The sequence below is a fragment of the Hemicordylus capensis genome, chromosome 1 (genome assembly GCF_027244095.1).
Source record: "Hemicordylus capensis ecotype Gifberg chromosome 1, rHemCap1.1.pri, whole genome shotgun sequence".
Classification (NCBI taxonomy): Eukaryota; Metazoa; Chordata; class Lepidosauria; order Squamata; family Cordylidae; genus Hemicordylus; species Hemicordylus capensis.
In genome coordinates, this window is record NC_069657.1 from 10,427,971 (window position 1) to 10,447,832 (window position 19,862).

Genomic DNA, 19,862 nt, shown 5'->3' on the forward strand with positions numbered 1-19,862 from the left:
CACACAGTGTGTAGAGTGGTTTCAAATTTCTGTTCTGAAGTTTGTTTTTGATAAAAGTTGAAATTGCATTTTTCTTGCTTGGCTTGAAGGGTGTGTGTCTGCTGGGGGTGAAACTGAACTTCAACCTGTGCCTACTTTTTCACTGGATTATGAATACATTTGGTAATTTTATGTTTATCACTAAACTTGAAGTGAATACGGTGCGCTATGCTCTAGATTCCTGGCAAAATGTATTTCTATGGTGATGCAGAACTCTTGTGTAAAGCACTGCCACATGTTTTACTGAGATACAGATCATCAACTGCTACTCTTACTGTAACTTGAAATGTATTTTTATGTTTTAATGACCTGTGCCCTCATTGGAGGACCAAGGCTGTAGTCCAGTGTACAGTTACATGGGAGCAAGCGCCATTACACACAGCGAGACTAACTGATTAAGCTGGCATAGGATCAGGCTTTTAAAGTACTTGCTAACAAATGGGCTGCTGTGTTGGCACCTACTCCAGTGCTCTTTCAGGATCATACTGCATTTCTGGTGCTTATGGTTTCTTCTAAATATTGGTTGTTGTACGCTGGGACCCAAGTTAGTAGACTAGGGTATGATGGAAGTGAATAATAAAGCTTGAATTAATTTATTTGCTCTTTTAGGTCAAAACCTTCCCCACTTCATTAGTGGCAAGTGTGTTTCTCCCTGCCCCAGAATGGATTAATTAAACTAATTCTAATACACTCTAAAGACTGCAAGTATGCATATGCCTTCTCTGGTGTTAGGATGTTCATTTATTTCTGTCAGTTATGTGTGAAAATTTAAGGTTTGTCTTTGAGATTTTAGAACTGCTAATGCCTGTAAAGAAATTTCTTGTGAGTTATGATTAATCTGAGGTTAGGCTAATAGCTTGGAAACCTATAAAGTGCATTTGAATACTTTTGTCAATTGAACTTTGTCCTCCCCTGCCCACCCCACTCCTCCTTCAGGCAGCAGATGAGCCTGCCTACCTGACAGTAGGAACAGATGTCAGTGCCAAGTACAGGGGTGCCTTCTGTGAGGCAAAAATCAAGACGGTCAAGAGGCTGGTAAAAGTCAAGGTAAGATTCAACTCATGATGGCATGTTGAAGGCCCTGAGGTAATATGATGAACTGTGTTCTGTTGAGCCAGACCACTACTTTGTCTAACTCAGTATTGCCTGTTGTGACTGGCAGTGGCTCTTCATGGCAGAGACTTTCCCAGCCTTGCTCCCTGAGATCTGTTTTAAGTGGAAGTGCCAGGGACTGAACCTGGAGACCTTCTGCATACAATGTATGTGTCCTGCTGCTGGGTTACTGCTTCATCACAATGGAGGGATCCAGGGTGGATTGATTTAAATCAAGGTAATTTCAATTGCTAAGAAAAAACTGGAAGGTTGTATGTCAGCACTTTCTATTATTATGTATTTCCTAAATTGCATATTTATTAGTTACTATAACTATAAAAACATAGGCACTTCCATTTGCATAAGGAGGAGGTGATTTATGCTGATTCACCCACTTTCTGCCACTCCCTGTGTGCCCCTGCCCTCCCCATCTGTTGTTGAAGATTGAATGACCAATCAACGGATCAGGGTGGGGGGAAGGTGGAATTGATGAAAATCACCCATCTCTTGTGCCAATGGAAGTACTTCTGGTCTGTAAAAGATAAGGACTACAATCCAGTTTCATAATGTTGCTTCATTCTGACAATCAGATCTTGACTCTCGTCATTGCACTGTTGACCTTTGCCACAAAGGCAAAGAGAAGGGATTTTTGAAGAGAAAAGATGTTTTGCCTACAGTTGTCTCTCTAGGAAGAAAAGCAGCATTTCACAAGTTCAGTTAAGAGCTTGTGTGTCTGCATTAAGTCCAATCTCATTTCAAACCAGGTTTTCAAATGGTGGGGGAAGAGGAATCCTTCAGATGCCTCACTGGTGTCTTTATTAGGCTCAATACATTTTGGATAAACTTGATTGTCACAGGCACTTTTCAAGACTTATTTTTAAAAGAGCCTTAAGCCAACAAATTTTAGTACAACTTTGCTAGTGTTAGACCGTTGGTCCATCTAGCTCAGTATTGTCTACATCGACTGGCAGAGGCTTTTCCAAGGTTGCAGGCAGGAGTCTCTCTGTGGCCTAACTTGGAGAAGCCAGGGAGGGAACACACAACCTTCTGCATCCAAGCATGCAGATGCTCTTCTCAGAGCAGCCCCATCCATAAGAGGAATATCTTAAGTGCTCACATGCAGTCTCTCAAATGTAGACCAGTGTAGACCCTGCTAAGCAAAGGGGAGAGTTCATGCTCGCTACCACAAGACCAGCTCTTCTCTCCAACAGTACGGTTGCCAACAGTAGCAGAGTGTCCTTGCTAAAGGATTTTATCCAAAAGGTGTTGGGCCTATTGAAGATACCAGAGAGGCATCTGGGGTTTCCCACCCGCTCCCACACTTTCAATGGTGCATCTACCCTCCTCTCCCCCCCTTCCTGTTTTAAAAAGTGAAAGTTATTAGGCTGAGAACTAGGGGTGGGGATGCGGGGGAATCCAATTTTAAATGTCCATTAAAAACAGTAAGAAAAATCTGTAGCACTATTTGTCAAGGTGTGTTAATGATATTAGAATATGAGCTTTAGTGGAAGAAATATGTATCATTAAAACATCTTAATGGTCTACACAGTGTTACTAATTTTTTCTTATTGTTTTTACAACAATAGATTAACACAGCTATCAAAAACAAGTCATTTTTATCTACCCTGGAAGACTGATAGAAGCAACAAGCTTGCACAAAATAGATTGTAGCTCCATTAACTTTCAGCAATATGAGCAAGAAAACACAAGTGATTGTTTGGGGTGTGTGAGTGAGTGAGAGGGAGATGGAGATATTTTGGTACTCTCACTCAAATGGCACAAGCAAAGGCAGAGAAGCAGATAGGAAAATGCTTGCCTTCCTCAGTAGTGGTTCATGCCTTTCTCATAGACTTGAGGAGTCAATCTTGGCTGAAAAGGAAGATGTAAAATAAAATAATTGGAATCTTAACTCATTTTGGAATTCACAATGTGCATTTGTTTAATGTCTGGGAATTTGAATAATGTGCGCACACAACTTTTCAGAAAGGTTTTCAGTAGGATATTTTAATGATAGAATTTATAGGTTCTTGAATTCCTGGATCATTCATAGAGTGTTCAAATTGGTGTAATCTGCTCTGTTATTGGATAGACAGAACTAATGGTTCTGTTGGTGTTTCAAATGCTGTGATTTGATTAGTCACTGCTTGTAGAAGTGTATATATCTAATAGATACATGTTAATAGCACAATTGCAGGTAAAGCCATAATAGTATGGTTATTTTGTTTCATAATTAGATCTTGTGGCATCTTTAACAGATTTATCATTACATAAACCTTTGTGTGCTAGGCCCACTACATCCTATTTTTGTCAAATATTTAGATTTCCCACTTCTTTGTGTAAGTTTGCTTTAGGCAATACTCTTATTTTAAAAAACACAAAACCTGGCTGATTTGCTTGTTCTACATTATGCAGCTAGATAAATGCCATGCACTAGTTGACAGTGTGAAGTTGCTCAGGTTCCTTGTAAATTCTTCATTTCATTTTGTATGTATGCAAGCCAGTATCTTTGGCACTTGAAAGCTAATTTTAATCAGGATGCTGACATATATTGTAAGTTATGCGTAACTTTTGAGCACTGTTCAAGTAAAGCTGTTCTGACTTACTCTCCCTTAAAATATTTAGGTGAGCTTAAAACAAGATAATTCAACACAGTTAGTGCAAGATGACCAAGTGAAAGGACCATTAAGGGTATGTATGCTGCATTTTCCCCCAAATAGATGAATACATTAAATAACTTCCCTCTTGATGGCCTGTTTCAAAGCCTGCTAAATGATGGCAATGTTCCTATTTGTTTTCATTTCTTGAAATGGTGCCAAATAAAAAGGTTTTTTTCACTGAAATGTTGCGAGAGAAAATCTATAAATAGTTACAGAAACTGGGAAAGAAACGAACCACAAAAAGGAAAAATGTAGTAGAAAATAGGATGCTAGGATTCATTACAGTTTGGTATATATATATTTATGTAACAGTTTCAGAAACGTGTAAGATTTGTTACAAAGTTTCTAAATTCAGAGTAGCCCTCTGGAATAGTCCCCAGTTACAATTGAGTGATAGCACATGCTTGCTGTTGAGCTGTCACAGAGTTCGTGATCCAGAGAAAGCAGTTTCACTTGTCCTACTGATATTCTTTAGATCTGGGTTTTTTGCTTTGTTTCTTTGAAAGGCTTTACTGCTGTTTTTATTAACCACTGCAACTGAATATATTTTAAGTTGGACTGCCACAAGCAAGACTGAAGCATGCTCCAAAACACTAAGCCACCTTTTTTGATGCATCCGCCACTCTGTGCCTAGTGGGGAAGTCGCATGCAGCATTGATGCCCCCACCCCAATATATGAGCAGTAAGATAATGAGAATGGGCTTAAGGATTCCCTGTGACAGCTTGCATTGCAGTTGATAAGCATGAGAGACTCACAAAACATCACTGTTGCCCAGAAAGCAAGGTCTCATCTAGGGATGTGCACAACCAGTTTGCTCTTGAACCAGTCTGCCACGAACTAGGGCAGTTTGATCGTGAACCAGATTCCCCCCTTCAGGAAGGGGGGGTTGGTCTGAGATGGAAGGGACCTGGTTCAACAGTTCAAGCTGGGTTTGTTTGAGAGCGGCAAGAGGAGTGAGGGTGGTGCATCTTCAAAAGTAAATTAGGTCCTTACTGGCGGTATCGTAGGTGCCTGGAGCAGCGGTACACCCCCGGCAGCCCACACAGCAGCATGGCTCTGGCTCTCACCTGACCTCTGTGCATGCATGGAGGCCAGGTGAGTGCTGGAGCCGCGTGGGCTGCTGGGAGGAGTGCCGCTGCTCCAGGCAGCTTTGGTACTGCTGGTGAGGACATCTAGTTTTAAAGATGCCTCTTGTGCCGCCCACCCTCCCCTCTTGCCAGCTGGCGCCACCCTCAGCCAGGCTCTGAGCTGGTTCAGTTGAACCGAACAGCTGCCTCGGTCGGTTTGAGTGAACTGGTTCACAGACCCACAGTCCAAACTGAGTTGGAATTTGGTCCGAACCACAAAAAACAGTCCATGCTCACCCCTAGTCTCATGCCTAACCATGAGAATGCCTAACCATTGTTTTGAGAGCAAATTAAGGAACTGCATATGTAAGTGTGCCTCACATTTTAATCCAGGGGTGGGGCGGAAATATATTATCCTAAGTACCAAGTGTTTGGTGGTTTAAAATAAAGGCATTTTATTGAATCTGTAAAATGTCCTCTTACATATTCTAGGTTGGTGCAATTGTTGAAACCAAGATGCCTGATGGATCCTTTCAAGAAGCAATCATCAGTAAACTGACTGACGCCAGCTGGTATACTGTAGGTGAGTAGTTGTCTCGCTTTGCTTAACTTTTCACACTAAAGTTTTGCAGTGGCCCTAAGATGCAGTTCAGTTCTTGTTTGTCCCAGACATCTTGCATATCCTGGGCAGTTTCAGTGTTCTCTCTAATTTTTTGTCTGTGTGCGGAATGAGTTTTGTTCTGGGTGGGAGTATCAAGGCAGCATGCACGCACATGCATTCAGAGTGGGGCCTTCCTGATTCAACCTGAGTGGGATCTAAAATTAACTGAGCGGACATCAAAAGACTTGTGAGTTCAAGTATGTGTGCACACCTTAGAGGGAACACTGGACAGTTCTCCTAACTTATTGCTTTACTTTCCACTAAAATACAGTTTTTGAATAAAGAAAACTAGTCTCACTGGTTTAGAATTGGGAACGAGTGGTGAATTTTTTAAAATTTAGTTACTTTAAGGCTAACATCGAACAGGTCAGGAAGTTAATATTTTATCTATAGGCTCCTTCTTAGTTGAAGCTGCAGCAGAAGTCAAACTGATCACTGAACACGGTTTGTCAGTAATGGTGGCTATGTAGTCCTTTGAGACAAAAAGTAAGCATGGCAGTATTGCCATTGAATGTAAAAACAGAGTAGATCTTTGGCATCAAAAACTAACCTATCAAAAGTGGTGTGTGTTGATTTAGTCCATGCTAAATGATCAGCACCTCTTTGTGTTGAATAGTCCAGGAACAGATGCTGCTGCTACAGCCTGCACAAGGTGGGGGTGGTCAATCATGTTAAAAGCAACTCCCTGAATGTACTAAGTAACCTGTTGGTGTTAGTGGGGAAGGTTCTAGTCTAGTCTTCTCCGTAACTTGCTAATTTTGAATGTGTGGTGACTGTGTTATATGAGGGAGGATTAGACATCCAATCTGAAATGGTGTAGTTGAACTACAGATGCATTGTGGAGTTCTCTTCACCTAAGTATCCAGCCTTTGATTTGGGAGGTCAGCTTCTTGGGGAAAATGAACACACAGCATCATTTTACAAATCATTTAATTTCTTCTCTTATGGCTCCTCTCAGCCAGTTTCATACTGTTCCCTTAATATTATCTTTCGTGGTTGTACCCTTTTTTAATTGGAGGTGGTTCTGAATATAAGATGGGTGGATTTGGTTGGAATATCTGTGTTGAAGAATATAATTGTAGGGCAGCTCTATAAATAGCCATCCCTTTTCTTAGGTGAATAAGAATATCTTCCAGGTGATCAGTAAGAGAGACTTTGGTTTCCCCTCTAGGTCACGAAAGAGAGGCTTTTTTTAGAGCAACTTTGTGTGCAATGATAGGCTAGTTGCTTGTGAGACTTCTAGAGTCAGTAAGAAGGGGACAAAACTACAGTGGTGGATTCCATTCAAAATTCTCAGTTTAAATTCTCAATTACTGTAAATTGTCTAAGCTTGAGGATAGGGTAAAGCGATGTTTCAACAATGGTACAGTGGTCCCTCTACTTACGAAATTAATCCGTTCCGAATGCACATTTGTAAGTCGAAAAGTTCGTAAGTCAAAAAGCGGTTTCCCATAGGAATGCATTGGGAACGGATTAATGCGTTCCGGAGCCTAGAAAAAAGACCCAGACCCCCAGTAAGGCTTGCAAACTGCACAGGAACATTTCTTTTCAAGAATAAACAGGCAGTAAACAGGCAGGCAAGTCAAGGAAACTGCATGAAAAATTCGTAAGTCGAGGAAACCCCATCTAAAAATTTGTAAGTCGAAAAAACCGCATCTAAAACCGGATCTAAAACTGCCGTTTGTAACTCGAAAAATACTTATGTCGAGTAGTTCGTAAGTCGAGGGACCACTGTACCTAGTTTTCCTTGCTATGCAAAATTTTAGTTGAAAGTAGTAATTATCTTGGCTGTTGTAAACATCACTTCCATGATTTAAATACACTTTAAAATATATATATGGATCCCATAGACATTGGGAACATATTTTTTGAGAGACACAGATGACTGCAGAGGGAAGGAGGGAATCACCAAAAATGTCTGTGCACACATGGAAGCGTTTCCCACACCTATCTGGATATGGGCTGATATAGATTGACAGCAGAGTTAGGAGGGTGAATACCATTAATGGGTGGTTCGCCTTTTCTGGTGCTTTTGATAGGGAACATAACTCAGTGGTCAGACATGCTTTGTATGTAGAAGCTCCCAGGTCCAGTCCCAAATAAAATAAAACATACAAAATATTTTAAAAGGGTTTCAATTTGTGTTTGAATAAAATAACTAAATGCTGTAGGTATCTTTTTATGAAGAGGATTTGTAAGAGTAGAATGTCCTACATGGTGTTGAAAGATAATTGCACAGATTTGGAATAATCTTTATCCCATTAGAACAATGGCTTATTTGTAAGTTGCCTCTTTCAAGAGGTTTCCTAAGTACTTTGGAAACTTAATACTTGGATAAATATTGATCCCTGGAATAAGTACTTTACCAAAAAAAAAAAAAAAGTCCTTGCAGGTGTCAAGGGCAAAGTTGTGATGGTGGTCAGATTCAGTTTCCAGCATTGTATTAAGAAGCAGGAATCAAAATTAGCTTATGAACAGAAACTTGTTTTAGTGAACTTGGAAGTATCAACTGAATTAAATGTGATCTGGCTTGCTGCCTTAATCTGAGCTGTTTGGCTCTTGTTCCCCTGCTCAAGGAAAATGTTTCTGTACTTTGCCCAGCAATTGCTTGCTTATAGAGGAAACAGTGTTTAAAAACATTTGACAGGCATGCATTGAAATGTCCCATGTCTCTGGATATCTAGCTGAAGGGTATGTGTTCAAAGTATGAAGTGTTTGTCTCATATACTTTCTCCATCAGTCCAGCCCATGTTGACTACTATTTTCAGTAGGTCAGGCAACTTCTTGAGCCATTTTTCTTTCATCATTGCTACTTAGCAGCTGGTCTCTTTCCTCCAGTCTCTTTCCTCCCGGCCTAGCTCAAGCTCCAGTCATGATTGTATATACGTGTGAATAGAACTGTACCTCGTTGCTACAATAGAACCCTTATTACGTGAGCAAGGCATTCCGTTTATACTAAAATCTTGCTTGCTTTTATTTTAGTTGAGAAAATAATAGGAAGTGTTCTGAAGTTCATAAAGGAAGAATACATGCTGTCTATGTATGAACTTTGTGGTGCCAAAGTTAATACATTTGTATAAGGGGGAGTGAGATTGGTGGCAGAAATAATTGTAAACCGTCCAGAGATGCAAGTTTTGGGCAGTATAGAAATATGTGAAATACAGAGCGTCAGTACACTGAGAGGAGCAATTTTTGACAACCTCCCTTTCCCCAGGAAACCCTCTGTGCCCCCTGCAAACATGTCCTTGAGTGCTGTGCAGCTGTTCTGTTAGCCTGCTTGTCTTGCACCAGTGCTTCCTTGCTTTCTGTGCTGTCTTTGGGCAAACAAGTCCTAAAAATCTTTGATCCAAAGATCAGCACAAGACCCCATGGGACTTCAAAATCTCTTCCTCTCTACATACACATGCCACAAGAGATGCTGACACTAGCTTAGGTGGCCTTTTAAAAAAAAAAGCGTTAGACAAATTAATATAGGAGAAACACAACTCTGAATTACTAAACACTGCAGAGGCACTTTGCACCCAGTGCCTCTGCACTGTTGGTAGGGATATTGGCCACTGTGTTAAAAATATGTGAGGAATGGTTTTGGGGAAGGCATATCAGCTCTCTTTGGGCCTGCTTTCCAGTGAACTGGAGTTAGTTTAATGCTGGCTGCTTGCTAATAAGTCCCTGTTTAACTGCACTTAACATAGGGTCAGTTTTAAATCTGCACTGGCCCCCTACTAACTGAGGCTGTGGTGTGTGACAGCTACCATATTTGGAACCAGAAACAAATTTCCAGACTAATAGTCAGCTTTTGCGCCATGCATGCACACCTCTTCCATAGTGGCCCAAAATCTCTATTGGGAAATGCCTATACTTAAGCATAAATGGTGAAGACTGCCATCGTGTGCAAACCTACTGCACGCAGTGGGACTAATGTCTGAATAAATAGCATCAGATTGGAAGATACTGAGCTACGACTTGGGAAGAAGTTATCTGTTCTGATCTCACCTCTGTTGTGAACCCCATACAACAGATGCACAATAGATGGCTTCTCTTGGCCTCAACTCCACTGCTATAAGGGGATAATATCTTTTGTCAAGATTCACTTCTATTTTGCCCTGAAATGCTCCTAAATTGTCTTTCTCCATTTTTGCTGTCTTCAAAATTGAACCTTATACTGGATCAACTATGTAAGGATTAATTTAATGTTCTGTACTCATCACGTAGGGTTTTTCCTGTTTGTTTCATTTTTGTGTATTTCAATAATTTAAGAGCTTTATAAATATGGAGATATTACTGATCTGCCTTACAAGTATACCTATGAAGTACTTTGAAAATTCTAAAAGACCATATAAATCTTATCAATATCCTTGACTCAAATGCTGGGAAAATGTGGCCCAGTTCTGCTGGATACAGCAATGGCAGTTCTGAGAGAGCAGAACAGCGGCTGCACACTCTGTCAATTATTATTCTAAGCATCTTCATTTTTATGGCTCCTTGACAATGTACTTTTAAGAACTGTTAAGAAGTGTATTGAAAAGGTCATGCTTAGGGAGGCTTTAATTTGAAGTAGGCTGCATGTGAAGTAGATTAAAGAGAGGAGATTTAAAACAGCAAGGAATATTTAGCTGAGGAAAAAGAGTGGGAGGTGATACGATGGAAGCTTCCTTTTAGAAAAAGAAGCCAGATGCTTGCCCTCCCTCTCCTGCAATGGGAACAGAAAATTTGATATGATTGCTCTGTTTCTATGTTGATTGTTACAAGCTTTCATTTTGTTGAATACCTTAGCATGATTTCCTTTATTAAAAAGGTAAATTCGATACTTAGTTGGAAAGCATTATTTTCTTTTACTGCACTGTGTATGGACTACTAGTTGAAATTGATACTGTGTAATTTTGATGGGTTTATGCTCAGTGGAATCTCACAGGGACTAGCAGGAAAAGAAGGCTATATGGAAGTGATTAACTACATACCTGGCTCTTCCATTATATAGCTGTGCCCCTCCCCAAAGGATAACATCTGACTTGGCAGCCAGACATGGAACTTGCCCTTGCTGCATGAGTGGGTCGTGTTATACTCTCTGTGTGGGTGATTCAGAGTTTGGTTACTACCGCTAAACTACACTGCGTGTGAACTGGCCCCGAGAATTCACATATTATCTATTATATTAATTCTCGTAGAAGTACCTTTGTGGGGATGCATCCCGGCAACCCAGCGGATTGGCTGGGTGGTGGAGGCGCTGGATTAGCTGGTTGGCCGCGTAGGGAAGTGGCCGTTTGGGGAGGAAAAGAAAGGAAGGAAAGCGGGCAAGTGGAGAGGAGAACTGAATGGACTGGGGCAGAAGGGAGGGGAGAGAAAGCAGGGGAGCCTGGCTGGGCAGAGACAAACAGTTGGCCGCTTCGGAAGATGCTCTCTAGAGGGAGGGCTGCAGGAAGGAGCTGGCTGAACGCTTGGTGGCCCGACACCAGGGACTGGAGGAAGGAGGATGCGGCAACGGCCAGCAGGGAAAACACAAGCAGGCTAAAAAGCAGAGGCGGGGGGGGGGGGGGAGCACGAATGAAAGAGAGAGAGAAAGAGGTGGAAACGGAGGAGGGAGTAAGCTGGGGCAGAAGGATTTGGGGGGAGGGGACTGAGGCAGAAGGCTTGGGGGGAGGGGAGTAGGAGAATTGGCTGGCCCACGCTGGTGGGCCTGGCCTGGCGACCAGTGGTGGCTGCAGACTCTAGCGATTGAGAGAGGCGCGCGGGGGGGAGGGGGGAGAGACAGAGCGAGCGAGAGAGGCGCGCGGGGGGAGGGGGGAGAGACAGAGCGAGCGCGGGAGGGGGGAGAGACAGAGCGAGCGAGAGAGCTGTGGGAGGACCAGCCAAACAAATTCTCCCAACTAAACCCAAAAAGGAAGTGAACTACCGCACAGATGCTCTGTGTGGGTTCAGCTAGTTATTATTATTTCTTGTTTACACAGTCAGACAGGTGTTATTAACTGGTTTGTTTTATACAGACATCGAGTCCTTCCCAAGGACCTAGGATGGCTGAATGTTGTTTTTGTTGTTGATGATGATGATGATTCAATTTCTATACACATTCAGGTACATAGGAGTCCAGCGTCTCCTGTTGCTATGTATGGCCCATAATCCAGAGAATGAACATGGGCCATCATTGAGTATATGGTTTCTACACAGCTCAAATAACTTATAATAAAGTCACAGATCTGTTACTTTTTCCATGTGTGGTTGACTTTGAACGTGGCAATGTTAAATTTCTGCAAGCATTCTTAATTTAGTAAACGTGTCCTTTAATATTCAGTAAGTCACATGTTTGGAGATTAGATATAGTTTCCTTACTAAACTGAGATAGGGGAACAAGTTTTCAGACGAAATTAAAAACCAGTATGTGAATCAATGTTGATCAAAGATATGTCACCTGTAATTATATTTGGTTCCTTGTCTTCATAATCTACACAAAGGCAGAAAATCCAGTGCTTCTTTTTAAAAAAACTATATCCCCAAATCAGAGTGACAGAACTTCTTGCTTATTCTGTAGTGAAGCTTTTTTCCAGGCTATTTGCTTCCAACACGTTGAAATTCTATATGTGGTTGAGAAGCGGCCATCTCTCACAGCCTGATGCTAATACAGAGCTGAGCGTGCCTAAGCCCACTGAGAGCCAAAAGTAGACTGCAGTTTCTGCATGGTGGCCTCAAAGCAGCTTTAACACATTGTTTGGCTTAACTTTCTAACTAATCTTTCTGATTCAAAGACTTGGCCACACACCAGCTTGAGCATCCGAGGAACAACCTTCAGCCTTGCATATCCCCATGCGTTAAAAACTAGGGCTTTGATTACATTGAGGGAACCATGCAGTTTCAAGGGCTGTGATGCATTTCCTCTGTCCCCAGGCAGGAGAATGCCATGTGGCTGCTGAGCAGCAGCGATATTTTCCATCCTTGTTTAATCTTTAAGCCAGTTGCTTGACCTTCTTACATCTTAGAAAGTGGACATGCTTTCAGTTATTCTCTGCAGTTTTGAATGAGTGTGTCTGGTTAGGTAGCTAACCAGAGGGGAAGGCCAGAGGGCAGGGACTTGATCCCTTCTCTGCTATTTTTTCCACTGGATGGAAACCAAGCTCGTTCACCCACCTCCTGTTTTTTGCTTTGGTATGTGATGGGAGTCCTTGGTACTGTCAGTTCGTGCTTTTCCCACCCAGCAGTTGTTTTCTGGAGGATGCCACTAAACTGTGGTTGTCTTGTTCATGTAGCAGGCCTTCTGTACTTTAAAGGGAGATGACTGTGTGTTCTTTGAGGAGGTTTTACATTTGGGATTAGAGTAGCAGATCTTTCCTCTGGTTAGGGATGCAATTGGAAAGGGTTTGAAAGGATGAATGATTCCGAATGTAAAGAAGGTCTTGTCAAGGATTCCGTGTGTGTATATGTGAGAAATTCTTGTTGCGAAGGAAGAGATTTCAAGAACATTATTTCCTTGTTTCATTCCAAGATTCCATATCTAACAAGAATGCATTAAAACATGTGTATTAAAATTCTGTTTGAGTGGTGAGGTAGTGTAGGTCATAGGGCAAGTTTAAATTGTTGGGGTGGTTTGATATAGAAAAGGAGGAACAAGTTTGTAGAGAGAACACGCACATGGTCCAATGCCTAGTATTATTTTTATGTATCATAGTATCTTGTAACCTTCAAACAAAGACATTGAATATCATTTTTAATTTTCCTTATCAAAAGATTTGGATGTGAGGTGGTGTATATTTCCCAGTATTGGTGTGATTAAGAACATAGAACATAAGAACAGCCCTGCTGGATCAGGCCCAAGGCCCATCTAGTCCAGCATCCTGTTTCACACAGTGGCCCACCAGATGCCACTGGAAGCCTACAGCAGGAGTTGAGGGCATGCTCTCTCTCCTACTGTTACTCCCCTGCAACTGGTAGAACCCTTCCTGTCCTGCTGCTTTAAATATGTCATGCTCTTCTGATAATGTACTGTAATAGCTTTATGTATCTTATAGCTGTTCAGTATTCCCAAAAATAAAGCAACTTTCCCAAATATTTGTATGGTTTGTTGTTTATCTCACTAATATCTGCCCACTCCCTGTGATGGGGGTGGAATCTTGTCTGGGAGGGTCCACTGGTTTCCTAGGTAGTATTGGAAGATGGTTACAGCATAAAAGATGTGGTTTCATCCCAAATTGGAGTGTACCGTGAAAAGCTAAGTGGAGAAAACAATAATATGGTGGGGCCCACTGAATGGTCTAGAACAGGGCTGCACAACTTGGGCCCTCCAGTTACTTTTGGAATACAACTCGCATCATCCCTAGCCACAGTAGCCAGTAGTCAGGAATGATAGGAGCTGTAGTTCAACATCTCCAGGTGGTCCAATGTTGTTAAGTCCTGGTCTAGGAACACCAAATGCTATAGCATTAGTGAAACTGGGTAGGTGTAGATGTGCTTAGTAATCTAAATGAGAGGTCACTCGAAGAGAGCTATACACTTAATTTAATTTTAATTTTAGAAAGGAAAAATAAGAGGTTTGGGTGATGAAATCTGACTGATTCCATATGCCAGGATGTATTGGACAGGTGTGGTGGTTCTAGCATTACTGAAGTATGATGAGAACACATTATACTTAATGCTTCAGAGGAATTCTGTTTTTAACTGAAGACTTATGCTTTCCATTCAGTTGCCTTTACAAATAAAAATACTTTTGCCTGGCTTCTAGTCTTTGATGACGGTGATGAGAGGACACTGAGAAGGACGTCGTTGTGTTTGAAGGGAGAGAGGCACTTTGCGGAAAGTGAGGTAGGACTGTTTAATTCTAGAGCTGTGCATTAACTCCCTCACTCACCCCCTTTTGAACTAGAGAACATTAGCAAGCTGTCTTACTTTTTCCCTTCTAGACTCTTGACCAGCTGCCACTAACAAACCCAGAGCACTTTGGAACACCAGTGATTGGGAAGAAATCTAACAGAGGAAGGAGATCCTCTCTCCCTGTGTGAGTGTGTGATGACATGTTTGCTAACAATATTACAGGGCTTTCCTCAAACTGAAAGGGGTTAATCCTGCACTGGAGTAAGGCAGGAATGTTTTGATTTTCAGTGCTTAACCTAGAATGTGTGCCTCCTCTGTATGCAGGCGGCTGTAGCTCAGTAGCAGAGCTCCAGCTTTGCTTGCAGAGAAGGTCATGGGTTGAGTCCTAGCACCTCCGGGTAGGGCTTAGAAAGGCCCCTAGCTGTAACCTCATTCCTGATGAGCCAGTCGGCATAGATCATACAAAGCCAGAGGAACTAAAAGTATACGGCCATTTCATATGTAGAGAGCAGACTAGCTTGTGTTAATGTACGTTGTGCCTCATGGTTTAAACTTTTCTACTACTGAATATTTATTTAATAGTAATGGCATGATAGACACATACAAATTATTACTTAGAGACTAGGACCCAGTGAGCTGCTTTGGGCATCTTGGGTGAGATTTTTGACTGTTTTTAACCACAGGTGCTTCTGCCACAAGGAAACGCTTTTTTTTTTTTGGTCACTTGTGGTTTCAGAAACTGTTGGTAATCTGACAAAGTGAGAGGGGAGGGGATTTGCTGTCAAAAGGAAAAATGAGCAGACCTGCAAACTTGCTTGGCCGGATGAGACAAGCTGCATGTTTCTGTGGATCCAGGCCATAAGTGACAGCCCTGCCGTGTATCAGGAAGTTACAGGTTATGGACAATGTCTTAGAACGATCCAAAAGAAACAAGAGGCACAAGTTTCCTGTGTGTTTTCATTACTATCAGACTCCTCTGAACTGGCTTCCTATAGGATAGTTTAAAATTGTCCTTGCTTGAGGGAGTTGCAAAATTGGTAGACTGAGAAGCCCAGGAGTAGGAAGCACGAGGTGCTTTCATCATGAGCAAGTCAGCATGGATTCCAGGTGTACCCTGTACACTACCCAAGTGTAGTGTTAGGTGCAGAATTCAGTGCTCTGTGCATTTCAGGGACTTAAAAAAAATGAAATGAAAGAAAGTTGCTTGGCTGTGAAGATGGGCTTGGAAATACAGTGCTAATGCCTGGAGAAAGAAGCCAGAGTGGGAACTGAGCACAGCTTCTAGTTTTCAGTGGTAAGACATCAATGCCCTGTGAAGCCGCTTAGTGTGATCTGTGTCTGAGAAAAACAGAATTAACTAATGTGGTTGCAGAGCTCAGTTCATTTTGGTGCAGGACTTCAGTTAGTTTTGGTTCAATGTTTTTTTAAAATGTGCAAATAAGCATATCCCTAACTTTATGAAGAGTGACATAGCTTTATTATTAGGGAGCAGGAGGGTTTTTTAAATCATTGGAGAAGACATAGAAGTAGATAGGAGATGAGAGGCTGGCAGAAGCAAGAACAGATATGAAAGGGGATCAAGCTGGAGGATGAGAAATGCTATAAAGTAAGAGTAAGTATTTAAGTAAGAGGCTTGAATCACATTTTCCTGGTAACAAGGAATATTGGATATTTGGTAGAAGCACTAAACCAAGCCATTAATTGCAGAAATTGGGAAGCTGTCAGTGCTGGGCCTTTTGCATCTACATGGTCAGGAGCTAGGCAAGTAAAGTTGAGAGAGTCTTGTCTAACCTGAAAACATTAGTCTTTCCTGGTCAGGGAAATGCTGTGAGTTGCCTGGGTGGGTGAAATTGCTCTAGATTCTTAGAATATACACAACCTGGTGAACCCCTTCTGGCCAGCAGCCCCTATGGTTCATTACATAGGGCAGCAGTGCATAGATCTGAGGGTTTGTGATTTTAGCCCCAGCAGCTTCTGTTAGAAGCTCCCATACTTGTTAGCTTTAGAGGTACTTTGGTTGATTTTGTATTCATCCGTTTTCCATAAAGCATGGAGGTTGCAGAGCCATTCCTGATGCACTGAGCCAAATATATAGTGACTGTGATGGGGTTGTATTCTTCTGGCTGTTATCTCCACATTCAGCCTGACTAAATCACTGCATGTTTAATCCTCTAGTAATGAAGATGAAAAAGAGGAAGAAAGTAGCGAAGAGGAGGATGACGATAAGAGACGTCTTAACGATGAATTACTTGGCAAAGTTGTCAGCGTGACATCCAGCTCTGAGAAGGCAGACTGGTATCCAGCTTTGGTAAGTAAGAAATATTTAGGGCATTCATAATAGGATACAAAAAGGAAATATTTTACAGAGAAGGGAGCCTTTGGAACTTGGGTAAACTGCTTTTAAAACAAGATCTGGGTACTGTACAGCTTTGGGTTCCTGTTCAAAAACGGAAAGTGGGATGTACATTAAAAAGAAATAACCCTCCTGGTCCTATATACATCTGCCTCCGGATTGATAATTTTACAACATCTTTTGAAAAATGCATGACTTGGATCCAGAACGAGCATAAGCAGAACAAGTGTCTGCATGCATCTTCTGCCAGTTCCTCCCTCTCCTTGTGCCTGGTCTCATGCTGTTCTAGTGGGTCCCCCAACCCTCAGTGTTTGAAGGGACATGGGGGTGCAGTGGGAAAGCGGGTCAGTGACGCTCCCCCTTTCATGAGCATCTTTATTTGCACGTCTAGATAAAAACCAATATGTCAAATGCTTTTGAAAAACATTGCCAGTAAAGTCAACAATGAAATCTGTATTTTCCTCATAATGTAATTGCTGTGCATTCTCTTCCAGCTCAAAAGGAAATTATGCTAGCTCATTATCTAGAATGTCGGCCTGTTACTTCCTTTGCATCCCAGTCCAAAATATGTTAAATAGGCACACAAATATCATTGCATCCAGTGGAACTTGTTTCCAAGTCACCATGTGGTGAGAAGTCCAATGGCAATTTGTGTGTGGGCATATCTATGTAGTTTGAGCAATGGAGTACTATTCACAGAAACTGCAAACTAAGTTTTCTATTATGGCTAAAATTAGCATACATTGCAAACATATGAAAAGTTAGGATTATATCCAAGGTTCCCTGTAACAGGGATTCCCAGATGGTGGCTGACTACAATTGCCATCATCCCCAGTTGCAATGGGGGTGATGGGAGTTGTAGTCAACAAATGGGAATCTCTGTTACAGGGAACACTGATTGTATTTCAACTTTGCACCCCTTGAACAAAGCCTCCTTTCATTCATTGAAGGAGAATTGCTTTCTCAGAACTAGCATTTATGTGAATGGAAGGGGTTCTCCTGCCTCAAATGGAAGGAGCTTTTGTCACTTTGACTCAATTAAGCTTTGCAGGTAAACCCCAAACAGAACCAATATATCTAAAGATTATCAAGGCAGTTGAAATAGCTTATTTACATATAAGAACTCGAAATTTTTAACTTTTATTTCCTGAGCCAGATTGCCTATTAGCTTGATGTATTAGTTTGCAACTAAATAGTTTTTAGTTGATCAAAACATTTGGTCATGCAGCTTACATGCCTTTTCTTTACCTTTTTGGCACATTTATTTGCCACACTGGGAGCTTGACTGAAGGGCAGCTTACAATAAAACATGATAAAGCAATAAACGTGCAGAAGGGCAGCATGATCAGTCAGTAAAAACCAACAGAACCATAAAAAATGCTTAAACCAGCTACATAAGATCTTGAAATGTCTGGGCGTGTGCAAGAAAAAAGACTGCACCTGGGAGTGGCAAAACATCACCCTCGACACCAGACAAGCTTGTTGAAGGGTGGGAAGAACCTATTACTGAACAGGTTTTCTCTCTACTAGCTTTGGGTGCTAGTGGTGGGGCTCTGAGGAAGACCTTTGATGAGGATTGTATGATATGGGCAGATCTGTGTGACAGAATCTGGTCCTTCAGGTAGCTAGGTCCCAAGCTACTTAGGTCTCTCTAGGAAGCAACCAGCAGTTTCAATTGTACCCAGAAATAGACTGGCAAACAGTGTGATTGTTTGAGGTAAGATGCGTTGTGTTAAAAAGTACTTCCGTTTGTTGGTTCTAGATTTCCTGGCAATCAATTTCATGGGGTGACACTTGGTTCTAGTATTTTGTGAAAGGGAGAAAAATTTCTCTGTCCGCTCTCTACTCCATAACTTTTATAGACCTCTATCATGTCTCCCCACAGTCTTTTTTCTAAACTAAAAAGCCCCAGATGCTGTAGCCTGGCCTCACAGGGAAGATGCTCTAGGCCCCTGATCCTCTTGGTTGCCTTCTTCTGCACCTTTTCCAGTTCTACAATGTCCTTTTTTAGATGTGGTGACCAGAATTATATGCAGTACTCCAAGTGTGGTCGCACCATAGTTTTTTATAAGGGCGTTATAATATTTGCTGTTTTATTTTCATTCCCCCTCCTAATGATCCTTAGCATGGAATTGGCCTTTTTCGCAGCTGCTGCACATCAAGTCAACACTTTCAACTAGATGGCCACCACCACGCCAATATCTCTCTCCTGGTTAGTCTCTGAAAGCTCAGATGCCATCAGCATATATATGAAGTTGAGGGGTTTTTGCCCCAATATGCATCACTTTACACTTGCTTTCATTGAACTACATTTGCCATTTTGTTGCCCACTCCCCTAGTTTAGACAGATCTTCACAATCTGTTTTGGATTTCACTACCCTAAATAGTTTGGTGTTATCTGCAAATTTGTCCACCTCGCTGCTTACCCCAACTACTATATCATTTATGAATAAATTAAAAAGCACTGGTTCCAGTATAGAACCCTGGGGAACTCCACTTCTTACTTTCCTCCATTGTGAAAACTCTCAATTTATATCTATCTTCTGTTTCCTGACGTTCAACCTGGTACCAATCCACACATGTACTTGCCCCCTTATCCCATGACTAAGTTTTTTTTTAAGAGTCTTTGATGAGGAACTTTGTCAAAAGCTTTTTGGAAGTCCAGGTATACCATGTCAACTGGATCACCTTTATCCATACACCTGTTCACACTCTCAAAGAACTCCAAAAGGTTGGTGGGTCAAGATTTGTTTTTGCAGAAGCCATTCTGGTTTTCCCCCAGCATGGCCTGTTCTTCTATGTGCTTTACAATTTTATCCTTGAGGATGCTTTCCATCAATTTGCCTGGAACAGAAGTCAAGCTAACCAGCCTGTAATTTCCCAGTTTGCCCCTGGATCCCTTTTCGAAAATCTGTGTTACATTGGCTACTTTCCAGTTCTCCAGTACAGACCCTGATTGTAGGAATAAGTTATATATTTTTGCAAGGAGGTTGGCAATTTCACATTTGAGTTGTTTGAGGACCCTTGGATGGATGCTGTCTGGCCCTGGCGATTTGCTAGTTTTTTAATTTTTCCAGACAGTTTAGAACATCATCTCTTACCACTTGTATCTGACTCAGTTCTTTAGTCTCTGTCTCTGAGAAGCCCGGATCAGGAACAGGTATACGCTCAGTATTCTCTACCTTGAAGACAAATGCAA

The 19,862-nt window shown here is 41.7% G+C and overlaps 1 protein-coding gene across 1 annotated transcript in view; it reads left to right on the plus strand.

Annotated features, from left to right (window-relative positions):
- ARID4A (AT-rich interaction domain 4A) overlaps positions 1 to 19,862 on the plus strand; it is an 89,605-nt gene that overhangs the window by 3,342 nt on the left and 66,401 nt on the right. Inside the window, exons 3-8 of the mRNA XM_053254231.1 lie at positions 976 to 1,086; positions 3,754 to 3,819; positions 5,349 to 5,439; positions 14,222 to 14,301; positions 14,400 to 14,494; positions 16,486 to 16,618. Coding sequence (XP_053110206.1) covers positions 976 to 1,086; positions 3,754 to 3,819; positions 5,349 to 5,439; positions 14,222 to 14,301; positions 14,400 to 14,494; positions 16,486 to 16,618 — 576 coding nt within the window. The remainder of the gene's footprint in view (positions 1 to 975; positions 1,087 to 3,753; positions 3,820 to 5,348; positions 5,440 to 14,221; positions 14,302 to 14,399; positions 14,495 to 16,485; positions 16,619 to 19,862) is intronic.